Genomic DNA, 12387 nt, shown 5'->3' with positions numbered 1-12387 from the left:
AATTTCCTGACTGTTTGTGACCATTATACACCCCCCCCCCAAAAATATGTAAAAGATGTTCTGATCAAATTAAGCAAGAAAAAGAAAATGTGTTAATATTTAGAGAGCATCAGAGAGGTGGATTTCAAATAATGTTTTGCCAGTGACTTTACTTATTATGTTGTTATACACCTACCCATTACCTAAATATAAAGAAAATTATAAATTCATAATTTCTTTATATAAGCTAAATTCATGTGGACATGCCATGCAGTCAGAAAAAAGCGTTATGTCTGAGTTTTCGAATGCCCCACATGATTTTAGCTCAAAAAATGTCCTTGGGCGGAATGTTGTGGATTAGGAGCTTTTAGAACAAGTTTACTGTCTTCCAGACGTAGTCTGATGAGTTATATGACCTGCTGCCGTCTACATGTCCTGTTTTTCTGGCAAGCCCTCCCCCTGCAATGGGAGATGAGTCATTTCGACAATTTTTTGTGGGTATACCGCAATTAAAAAAAACTCCAAATACACTTTAATTTGGTGTCAAAGTGGTATATGTGTAATGGAGGTCAAGTGCTTGTGAGGTTGTGTGTATGTAAATGCCTGAACCTGGTTTCAGCTATTGTGAAATTGCGCTTTTTGGTGAATCAATTGATATTCCAGGAGTGTGTGTGTGTGTGTGTGTGTGTGTGTGTTTCAGCATCCATATGTATCTTATCATCTCATACTGCAAGAGCTGTTGAGCAAAAGAGTTGTGCTTTTATGCATTGACGACCAACTTAAGCTTTCCTTGGTGGTTTAATTTAATCAGAACCTATAAATGATTGATGTCAGTAACCCCTGCAGCATAGAAACGCAGAATTAAAATAGAAACATTAATATTCATTGTCCACAGCCACAATGCTCATATCTCTGCATACGTTTAATTTTGAAAATATAGGTGCCTCTTCCTCTTTCTGCTTCAGCACATGTCCTCTGTTGTCTTTATTGTCCTGTTATTATTCTATCTGTACAACCTTCTCCTTGTCCTTCTCATAGGCGGTGGACTCAGATCTCTTTTCCAATGTCACGTATCGGATCAAGGCTGAATCTGCCAGACAGCTGTTTTCTCTGAACCCTCTCACTGGGGAGTTGGCTGTGCTGCAGACTCTGGACTTTGAGAACCTGGCAGCTATGGGCATGGGGGCCTCCTACACTTTCCAGGTGGAAGCCGTCGACCAAGGAGGCATCATGCCCCCAGGGCAAGCCACCGTCACGGTCCGCATCACGGTAAGAGCCCCCGGACAGTCTCAACCTCTCAGTGGTCTTTTCTCTTTCCATCTATCCTCATTGTCCCTCAGGAGTGGCAACAATAGCAGTGAATATGTGGTGAGTCATTAGCAGGGTTTTACAATAATAGAGCAGGGACTTATTGTACGGTAGTGCACCTGCGCTTCTTCTATTATATGAAATTCAATGTTGTGCAGCATGGAAGCTGAGAACATCTTCTTTTGTAAAGCACATTTTGGCCTGTTGACCTGCTTGTCCTCTACACATCAGCAGGACAAAGACACTTTGATGGAAAGGTGTTTCTGTCTGCGCACTGTGCTGTCCTAGATCTGAATGACTCATTAGCTTTGTGACAGCAATTATGTTACAACCTTTCAAGAGATTAACAGCTGAATCCCAACGAAAGGATTAGATGCCTTGTGTTGTGATATTCATGTGCGTGTGTGTGCGTTAATAGCTGTGTGTTTTTGCTCTGTGAGTAATACTGTGCCTCAAAATCTTCGCATCCACAGTATGAATACAGTCCATCCAGAGTGACTGTATCAAAGTCGACAGAATTAAGCTGTCTATATATTACCCTGAATGGGAGGAAGCACATAAGCTTATTCAAGCAGGCTCGCCACGTGCTCAGGCGAAGAATGAGCGTAATGGATTCACGCTGGCTTCTCAGGAACTAGATACGCAACTGATTCCACCTCCTTTTTCATATGACACCTCCAGAGGGCTATTTGAGGTTGCTCGTGATTGACTTTCCCTTATATTGTTTTGTTGTTTGTTGTTGTCTCTTTCGTCTGATGTTTGCAGTGATGGATTGACTGTCCTGGATGATTCTCCCCAACTTTTTCTTCAATTCTTGTACTCCTTGATGCCCTGTGTGTGTTTTTCTGCATGTATATATGCATGGATGGAGAAGCTGAACTGTATGTGTGTGTGCACACATCGCACATGCATGTTTCGAGCAAAACACTAATGTGTATTGCAACTTGCAGCATGATGATAAGACTTGTTCAAAGTAAGAACTGGATCATAGATTTTCTGCTAGGAAACACTAACCCATGTATAGATCAAAGTGAGGCTGCCCTCCACTACTGAGTTTACAGAACACATACTGTTGCCCATGGCTCAGTCAAAACAGTGGAAAGAAGAGAGGGAAGTCAAAAGAAAGGAAGATCAGGCTCCAGCAGTTACACTACGGAGTTAAGCTATTCCTGAGAGATATGTGAAGAGCCTACCGAGTTTGCATTCTCACGAAGCAAAGCAGGGGTTGCGCGGTTAACAAGATTTCATTTCTTCGCAGGCCCATAAAGTGGTCGGGCTCAACTGTGCATTATTTACAGGGAGGAGGTGATTAAAGGCAGTCCTAAGCATCAGGAGCACGATATCAGTGAACCCCAACAAAAGGGTTTGATCCCCAAAAGTGAAATGAGGCGGTTACTGTGTAGTTCTGAGCACCAGTGTTAGGATTATTGTTAATTATTTGTCATATACTATATAATTTAATCATAACCTGTCAGCTTTCTAATACAATTTGATGTTGCAGGACATCATCTTTGTGGTTTCATGTCTGCGTGGTTATTGTTTAATTTAAGTAATTAGAAAAACGTACAGCTAACCACCAAATCCAAGCCAGAAAAGTAAACTGAAAGCTGTATTTAGGTCCAAAAAAGTATAAGACATTCAACCACTTTTCTCACATTGAATATTCCAGAATATATATATATATATATATATATATATATATATCCAAATGTGTATTAATTTCAAAGTTTAACTGCTACACAAAATGTCTCCTCTTCTTCAGTGTAAAGTCCATTATGTGTATGTATGTACGTATGAAAAATCGATTATTGATTAATCGCGATTATAATATTGATGATTATGATTCGATTATTACATTTCCAAAAATCGATTAAAAAATATATAATAAATAAATAAATAAATTATTATTATTTTATTTTTTTTTAAATAGTAATACAAACTGGATTCCTCATCTTGCTTCCGCTACATGGTCCACAGTCTGGAGCCAAGATATGTTATTCCATCCCGGAGCTTTTTCACACTTAAATCGATTCCAAATCTTTACAAGGAGACAAACCTTTCCGTGCAAGCGTCCCTCAACTCTGCTCACAGGGTAGCAATAACCTGCGATGCCTGGACATCCAGAGCTACAGTCTCATATGTGACCGTTACAGCTAATTATGTCAGCAGTTAATGGAAGCTAATGTCCTACGTACTTCAGACGAGAGCTATGGATGATAGCCACACAAGCGCGAATATGTGTGAGTTTCTCAAAGCAATGGCAGACGAGTGGGGAATAGAGAAACAGGCCCTGGTTCTCGTCACCAACAATGCTTCTAACATGAGTCCAGCTGCTGAGCTTGGCAGCTTTCTTTTAACAGTGTAAAATAGTAAAATAAAATAAAGTAAAATAATTCAGCAGCTGACTGATGTTAAATGGAAGATTAATAATCGTTAATAATTGAAAATCGAATCGATAATCGTTAATAATCGAAAATCGATTTGTAATCGAATCGAGACTTCAATAATCGGAATTGAATCGAATCGGGAAATTGGGCCGATTAACCACCCCTAGTATGTATGTATGTATGTATGTACGTATGTATGTACATATGTTTGTATGCAAGTATGTTTGTATGTATGTATACATATGTATATGTATAAGTATATGTTCACTGAAGGCATCAAGTTTTTCACATTACACTTGTAACCTCTTAAACTCTCCTTAAAACCCAATTTTGAATGAGCGCAGAGCAAATTTTACACTTTCAGCAAGGAATGGGAAAACAGCCTTCTAGTATCAAGCTGTGCACATTCATCACTCTGCGAAGCTCAAACATTCAACAAAAAGGTGAAAAACATATTCTCAAGAGGAGAGGAACTCATGGACAATTATCTTGACAATTATTACATGTACATATCACAGGTTTATTAATTGTAGCTATTCAAAGCAATTGGCTTTCTATTCCCATCCAATCTTATTTGGAACTGACTATATTGTCACCTACCTCCCTTACTTAGGTACTATAGAGTGGAGAAGATAAAACAAAGAAAAATACATTAATCATATGAAACATTAAATTTCACAGCAGCATCAGCAGTCTATAATTACACCACAGTTTAATTGAATATCAAGTTTGTATCTGATAAATTAACACATGGCTTGGGAAAAAAAGGAAAATTTCAATTTACAGAAAGTGATTTGTATGTTCTTTGTATGTTCAAATTGTTTTGTGCGTTATAGTTCATAGCATTGTAATATAGAATATGAAGGGACTTTTTTCATCTGTAATTTTGTGATTACAGTAAATGATTACATGTGATCACATTCATCTCTGCTGTTCTTAAAGTGCACAGACAAAGCCTGGGGCATGGTTAATTACTGCAGTGGGAGCATTTGCCTGAATCCACAGAAAGTTTCTGAAAGTGTTAGCTGAATCAAACAAAGCAGCAGCTGCAGAATCTGCACTGCTATTATGAAACAGGACTGTTTCAGCATGCATACCGCATCAGCAGTAGAATACACTGAAATCAATATATCTCCAGTAGGTAACTGATTTGTCTACATTTATGATATCTCTTTGTTTTTAGGACATGAATGACTTCTCCCCTGTGTTTACCCAAGACCTGTACAAGGGCATGGTGGCACCCAATGCAGAGAAAGGAACTGTCATCACAGCTGTTTTTGCTGAGGACCAAGACCCTCCAGTGAGTATAAGAAAAAGATGTTAGTCGTTCAAATATGCAATGTGTACAACATTGGTGGATAAGCATCAAAGCACAAGGAGCATGTTGACTTTATCTATCTCTTTGATAAAGGTGGCAGAGATAAAAGCCTCGCTTGATGATTTTTTACCTCCTCGCTAGATGTTGCTCTCAGAATATCAGCCAATTTCAACTGTAGCATTTGATACGATGCATTTTTAAAGATGTTTTCAAAGCTCAGATGCTCTCATTAGAGCTACAGTGGCGTGTGTGTTTATTGTAAGGGTATCTTGTTTAGCATCTTCACTTGTGTGAGTCATGCACCAGTCGCCTAAGACGTAGATATATTTCTTCAGACTGGGATATGTTTCCTCAGACTCCTTCCTTCCACCTCACTATATCTGCGCAGGTTCTCCTGGGACTGGCGCTATGAAGATTTTTCTCTTTTTCTTTCCTTTTTTTCTTTTTTTTTTTAAGGGGAAAATCTGCAAACCAAGGAACAAAATTATACAATGCAGAAGAGAAATTGTGACATCCTTTTGAGATGAGAAAGTGTATGACTAAGAGGAGGCAACACTGGAGCAATGGAAAACTTTTTTTTGTGGGGAAAGCATCATATGATTTTTTTAGTATTAATGGTGTCAGTAGCATGTATATTTAAAGGTGCAATGTGTGAAAATTGGCAACCTGTTGAAGGGTGCTCCAAAAAAATAGGGGGCAGCCTATCACCAGAGTAAATGCCAACTGCTGCTCCCTGTACTACTTTGCTGTAACTGCCATTGACTAAAGCTACTCGATGCTATAAGCTTGTTAGCTCAGTAAGCCATGCAGTTAGTCACCCTATTATCAGACCGAGTCTGCCAGACTGAAATCTCAGGTCTACTTGGCTCAGAATTGAACATGGCTGGACATCATATTGGGACCAAGCACAGCTTGGGGGGAATAGGGATATAGTATGGAGGCGATTTACAGAGGCTCCAACAAGGATTCGTTATCTCGGAACAACATAGTGAAATTGCTGCTCACATACATTTCCCAGCTGAAAGTGCAAGGATGAAAGATTAGGGCCCTTTGGGATTCAAAATGGTATTATGAGACAGGATGGGCCGGGTCTAGCCAGTTAGCATGCTAATATCAGTGCATACCTTCTTTTGACATAGCAACAAACTTGTTAGCTTCCACATACATTTTAGTGCGTTTGATCATTTTAGTGCATTTTAAACTAGAATTCTGGCCATATCTTATAAATTGCACCTTTTGAGATAGTCTTGAGAATATTTGGTTCCACGTCTTTCACCTCAGCTGAACCTCTTTTATTGACAGTTCCACTCACCTTAATATTTTATTGCACTCGGTGAGTGAGTCAGCGCTCTACTTGCTCACATCCTATCTGTATATGGTACCAAGTTTTTTTTGGAGACTCCACCAAAGTCACACATCAAGTCCTTTATTTTCCATGTGGAAAAAAGGGAATAGTAATCCCCCAGCTATTTACCTGCCTTGGATTGACAACCTGCAACTTTGAATGTGTTGCACCAAGTCCTGTTTGACTGGACTTGATGTTGGTTATTAAGTGTCTCTCCAGCTGGTAAGGGGTCTCACCAGGACTGGGTGAGCTTGTGTACTTTCTGCAGCACATAATCGCTGAGGGATATGGATTTACAGCTCTAAAACTGAACTCGTGTTTATCCCCCTCATGCAAGATGCACCATTTGTATAGGTAAATCTTGTACAGTACAACATTTTCAGCAGCGCTTGTCTAGGAAGGAAATCAGCATTGTGTTACCATGAGTACAAAGGCAATGAGTGAGACGGGGGAGTCTGACAGACAGAGGGATTAGATTTCCTAACAGGAGCCGACTAACCCAGTCTCTTATTGACCTCGATTCAGGAGCTGAAAGTACTTTATTGACAGGATGCCTGTCATATACACCTCTGATGGAATAGAGCTTAGTCAAGTGCTTGCGCAAGAAAAAAAAAAAAAAAGCACAGAAATGTGTGCACACACACATTCTTTCTCTCTATTACAGGGGCTCTTAAACACCTGCACACATGAAGAAATAAAGAGAGGAAGAGAGGCTTCCTTGCTCATAATCATGATGCGACAAACATGAGCTGTGCCTATTTTGTCTGTGTAAAATAAGGCCTTGGGAGAAGTGATACTAATGGTTTTCTTATCCGTGCCACTCAAACCCATAATGTCAGTGTTAATGTCACCCTGAATGAGGGAGAAGTTCACCATGGAGACAAACGTTCCAGTATGAAGCTTTTTTTTTCCTTTTGCACGAGATGTAATAAAGTCTTTGATTTGTCACTGAAAAATAAAGTTCATCACTGTAGCGAAACTTTACTATTCGAGTCCGCCAATGCCAGATTACTTTGTGATCAAAGTAGAATGTCAGACATGGAAAGGTGTTGTGCAACTGAAAAAAGACAAGCAAAGGTCTCTGAGCTGGTATTCTAGGACTAAGTTAGAAATATTGTATAGGATTCAAAAGGAAAACTAATGATACAAGTGGGAAGAAGAACTGGAGGCTGGATGCTGTTACTAACTTGCCTGCACAGTATGTATAGCCTTGAGCAAAGCACTTGCTGTCACTGTGAAGGTCTCACTACTGAAGCGTCAGTGTTAGATTCTTCTCTGGCAGGTGTTTTTTTATTAATGATCCCATCCAGGCATCTTTTCCATTACATTTTCGAAAACAATTTGAAGAGCTTTTAGAGATGAGGCCCTTTCTTTCTGAAATCCCCAAAGTGAATTCACTCCGATAGTTTTGTAACCTCTTAAAGACACATTTGTGTGAGTAAGCCTCCCAAGAGAGCCGCTGCTACTACAGGATTTACCTCTCTCTAGCCCCAGGTTTTTAACCAATCCCTGGGGAGCCAAAATCAGTTCAGGCAAGAGAGCACAGCTTCAAAAAAAGCTTATTAAAAATCAGACTGAATTTGAGGTCCAGAGGGATGAAACTGGAATAAGATAAGCTATAGAGATGATTAGTAATCAGGAAGCGTGATTAATCTTAATCAAAGGGTCATATTAAAGTCCAGGCTCTTGCTAATGAATGGAAGTGTGTTTCCCTGGAGAGTAGAGGGGTGAGTTTAATGGAGAAGTTTTTTTATTCAAATGAAAGGGAAGAGGCCTGAATCAATCAATGACAGTTAGTTTATATCAGGGTGTCTGATTAGCAGAGTGAGACACTGGCTACACAGAAAGAACAACAACCATTTCTTACATAAACCACTTCAGCATGATGACAAAATGAAAAAGTTATCTTCCTAAGCCAACGCCATTCCTGTTCCCTGATGGCTTGAATGCATTTTATATTACCAAATGACTTTGGCACACTGTCCCTTTCTGTATTCCGTTGTAGGATTGACGTTGCTCTGTTTCTCCTCTCTCCTTCCTCCAGGGTACTCCAGCCAGTTTTGTCCGTTACCGAGTGGACCTGGACAGGTCACCGTACAGTGGGAGTATCTTTGATGTTGAGGAGGAAACCGGAAGAGTCATCACTAAGGTCAACCTTAATGAAGAGCCCAGTGTCACCTTTAAGGTGAGAGGCTGTGATTCTGGAGAAAGTAGCAGTGATAAACTGCCACTGTAATGTTAGTGTGCGGCTTTCAACATATTAACATTACTCTTTTGTTGTGGTCACATGATGCACAGCCATTTTCATCTCTCTTTTCCATCATTGAATTTCAATGTATGTTGGTGTCTCTCTAATATAGGCAATTTAAGATCCCTTACATCAATGTACAAACTCAAATACTCCACAATATCATACCACAAAATCTGAATTCGCATTTGCAAACAATGCCACATATACCGATAACATCCAATCAGAAAATAAACATGGGTGTCTGCATCATCATTCACAAACACTCTCCATGTCTTCCCATTAGACATACACACTCAATATTAAGATTCTGAATAACTTCACCAAAAGGTCCCTTTTTCAGTTAACCTGAAAACCTGAAATGTACGAAAGGCCAAAATGGATTAAAAAAAATACTTGTACACATGGACAGGGCTATATATTTGGCAGCTCAGATTCCCTGAGAGCATCCTGAAAGAGCCCTCAGGGAATCCAAGCTAATTCCTCCTTAATAAACCCATACATGAACATAAAAATGACAGAAATATAGCACATAAGGAGGCAGCTGGGCTGTTGGTGGATAATTTACACCTGCATGGTTATTATTAAAGCAATGGTAGTCATACTATGTGGTAGAAATATATGTCTTTTTAATTGGCTTGTGTGTTTTTTGATATTGGTTGTTTTTACTGCTTCACAGCCAGCTGCCCCTCTGGGGACAATTAAAGCTCTACTTGACTTGACTAGATTTTTTGTGCTTTGGTAGTTATCTGATAGCCAGACAGCTGTGAATGAGTCAGAGAATGTAAAGCATGAATGAAACGACTGATGCTAATCGGGTAATGCCAGCATAACTTCAGTGCTCTGTAGTACTAATGAAGCAGGAATTAATTTTGCGAGGTTTTATTTTTAAAAGACAAATGTTAAACCTCTCTGATAAAAGTGAGAGTGTATTCAAATGACTTTTTTTGACATGTTGAGTAAATAGTGATGATGTGATAATGATGATGGCATTGGCCAGAGAGACTATCTACTTGTCATATTTGGTGTTTACTGCTCTTCCTCGCATGTTTCAGTGCAAAGCTGCAGTGAAGATCAGGAGGTCATGTTGCACCTTGACTTTTTTAAGCCTTATTACTTTGTTTCCTGAACAGTCTGAGTGATCATGTCATTGCTCCTCTTGTGTCTGATGCCGGTGATATTGCATTTTCTCATTGCGCTTCACTCAGGGGCTCATATATTTTCTTTTACCAGCTTAAGGTGACCTTACATGTTCACATCTGTAGTTGTGAATGGTGGACCAGGTGTTTTGTGATATTAGCTCCTAATGGGGATGCATTGCTTACCCTCCCATGTCATCTGTCTAGCTCTCTTTTTTTCTCCTGTGTTTTCCTTTCTCTGTTTCTTCAAACATTTGCCTGTGTTGATTCTCTTTCTGTCTATCTCTCCCCTCTCCCGCCACCCCACAGCCCCCCACCTTCCCCAGGCCCCATTCTCCACAGTGTATGAATGTAGATCAATACATTCATACTCGCTCTGTGGGAGCTTTGCAGGCTGCTCGCCAGACCCCATTTTGCCAGTCTGTCTTTATTAGGATGCTGAACACGTCTACAAAAAGATGCCTGGCAACCTCAGAAAGGGAATTATTTGTGTAGCGGGTAGTAGTATGGTAAAAAAACAAAACAGAATGGAATACTTTCGTGCCTGCATTTGTGTGTTGCTTATGTGTGTGTTCTCTTGCCCGTTGCAGTTGTTTCTGATAGCCTATGATGATGGGGAGCCGGTGAAAACTAACAGCACTTTGGTGGAGATCACTGTCCTCCAGCCTTCGCGTATACCAATCTTCACCCAGGAGGAGTACAGGTACACCTCTCTTTGACACAACTGTTGATGCAACTGCTTCTGCCTGTAAATGCACACATCAAAGCGCAGCCAGACAGGATGAGGCGGTGAAAAAGACTGCAGGAAGTGGACACGGTGTCTTAAGAACACCTCGACACACTTTTACAACTGTGGTCGCATCTTCCATTCAGCTCCTGCAGTACTTGATTAATGTTTAACCACTCAGTGAATATCGTATTCTACCTTGAACTGCTGCAAATAACCATGAAGTCACTACTCCTCATGAATGTATTATCTTGTTATGACGATAGCCAACTGCGCATTATTGTAACACTCAGCAGAATGGCCCCGGTTTTGATTCTGTGTCTCCATCTTTGTCATGCTCTTTTTTCCCTGCATGACTGATTAATAAACTGTATGTGTAAATATGCATTAGAGCTTCATAGTAGATGTTGCAGATCATCACTACCATAAACCACATTTGTTTCTCTCCGAGGGCAAAGCAGGGCTTCCCTCTGAATTTACTGAGAGTCTCTTCTGACAAGATTAAATGTTTAGATGGTAAACTGGCAGAGAGAGCTGCAGGGCGAGGGAACATAATCTATAGTGCTCTGAGATGACTTTCTGCTGCGCAAACACGATATAAGGCTCTGCTGGGTGGAGCCTGTCTGTGATGATGCTACTCCTCCACTCAGGAGGAGACCCAAGAAGTCATTTATAATTGAAAATAAACATGGATTATTAACACTCCAGTTGAAGCTGCTTTGAAAAAGTAGCATTAAGTTGCCTTGTGTTCTGTTGTGCTGCAGTGGGTACCTGTCTGCAGCAGAGATGAGATCCCTGCCAAAGTGTGAAGCTTTAAGGTCTGATGGCAAAGTTGCCTGGCACAATGCAGAGTCTGGGAGCTTAAAGTAAAGCTTGTTTTAAGTGGATTGATTCACTAGCTTGTATGTCAGTCAAAATAGGGAGTCTTGGCAGACTATCTTGTGTAACAGAATTTGATATGCCTTTATGTATCAGACAAGGAGTGTAAGACCTGCCCAACCTGTCAATACATCATTTGAGATTTGTGTGTGTTTTTGTTTGTGTGCAGGTATGTTTATCTGGCGGTCTTTTGCGGATGTGTGCAGGGTTCATTTTGTGTATCTGTGGGTATCTACATCCTTAATCCAGCACTTTGTGTGTGTGCTCACGTTCTTCTGTTGCTCAGCTTTATTCCGTGATTGATACATAGGCACAGCAGCACGGCCGTAGAAGGGCCATTGATTAACGCTTTGAGTGAGTGCCCCGTCTGACGCACAAATGGAAGGTCGGGACCATAGGCACATACCTCTGTGGGGTAACACATTGACAATGATAACCAAACGCAGTGGCAGGCCTGCTGTAAATTGTGAGCCGTGAAAGCGTTAGCCAGGTGCTCGAGCCTCTCCTGCTGGACAAAGTTCTCTCCAGCGGAGAGCGTCCAATCTGCTCGCTCTGCGATGAATGGTCTACTCATTCCTCGCCTCTCTGTCTCTCCCCGGGGAACCTCCCGAGCACAAATCACTCTCTAAATGTCCGCAGAAGATCTCGTCTGCGTCTGTGAAGGCACTTAGTTATAGCAGCAATCAGGTAAGCTATGCCTACAGCTCCAGAGCACACAATTAAAACAACTCTACGGGGCTTTGGCTGACTTAATGATTTCTGCTCCTGCTTTATGGTGGGTCCCTTCCATCTGTCAGAGGGAAATGAGGGGCTCCCAGTCATTGTTGGCTAAAATAAATGGCTTGCACAGTAGTTGCTACTGTAGCAGCATGTCGCCACTTTCTTTTCAGGAGGTTTAAGCGAAACACCTTATGTTGTTTCTATAGATATACAAATATTATGTTTAGAATTTCACAGTTGTTTGGATAAACCATCCTGAAATGATTCTTAAACCCGCATTAAGTAATATTGTTGGTATTAATACCAGATGAGTCAATGTACTGTGAAAAGGGTGCTT

The 12387-nt window shown here is 40.6% G+C and overlaps 1 protein-coding gene across 10 annotated transcripts in view; it reads left to right on the top strand.

Annotated features, from left to right (window-relative positions):
* The window catches only part of pcdh15a (protocadherin-related 15a), a 261181-nt gene that overhangs the window by 185111 nt on the left and 63683 nt on the right, over positions 1-12387 (top strand). For all 10 annotated transcript variants that reach the window (XM_030442377.1, XM_030442376.1, XM_030442374.1 and 7 more), the window contains 4 exons: positions 1018-1248; positions 4858-4974; positions 8382-8522; positions 10315-10427. In XM_030442377.1, coding sequence (XP_030298237.1) covers positions 1018-1248; positions 4858-4974; positions 8382-8522; positions 10315-10427 — 602 coding nt within the window. The remainder of the gene's footprint in view (positions 1-1017; positions 1249-4857; positions 4975-8381; positions 8523-10314; positions 10428-12387) is intronic.

This window comes from Sparus aurata, chromosome 15, assembly GCF_900880675.1.
Source record: "Sparus aurata chromosome 15, fSpaAur1.1, whole genome shotgun sequence".
NCBI lineage: Eukaryota > Metazoa > Chordata > Actinopteri > Spariformes > Sparidae > Sparus > Sparus aurata.
The sequence above is the reverse complement of the archived record's forward strand: the minus strand, read 5'-3'. Positions and strand labels throughout refer to the sequence as shown.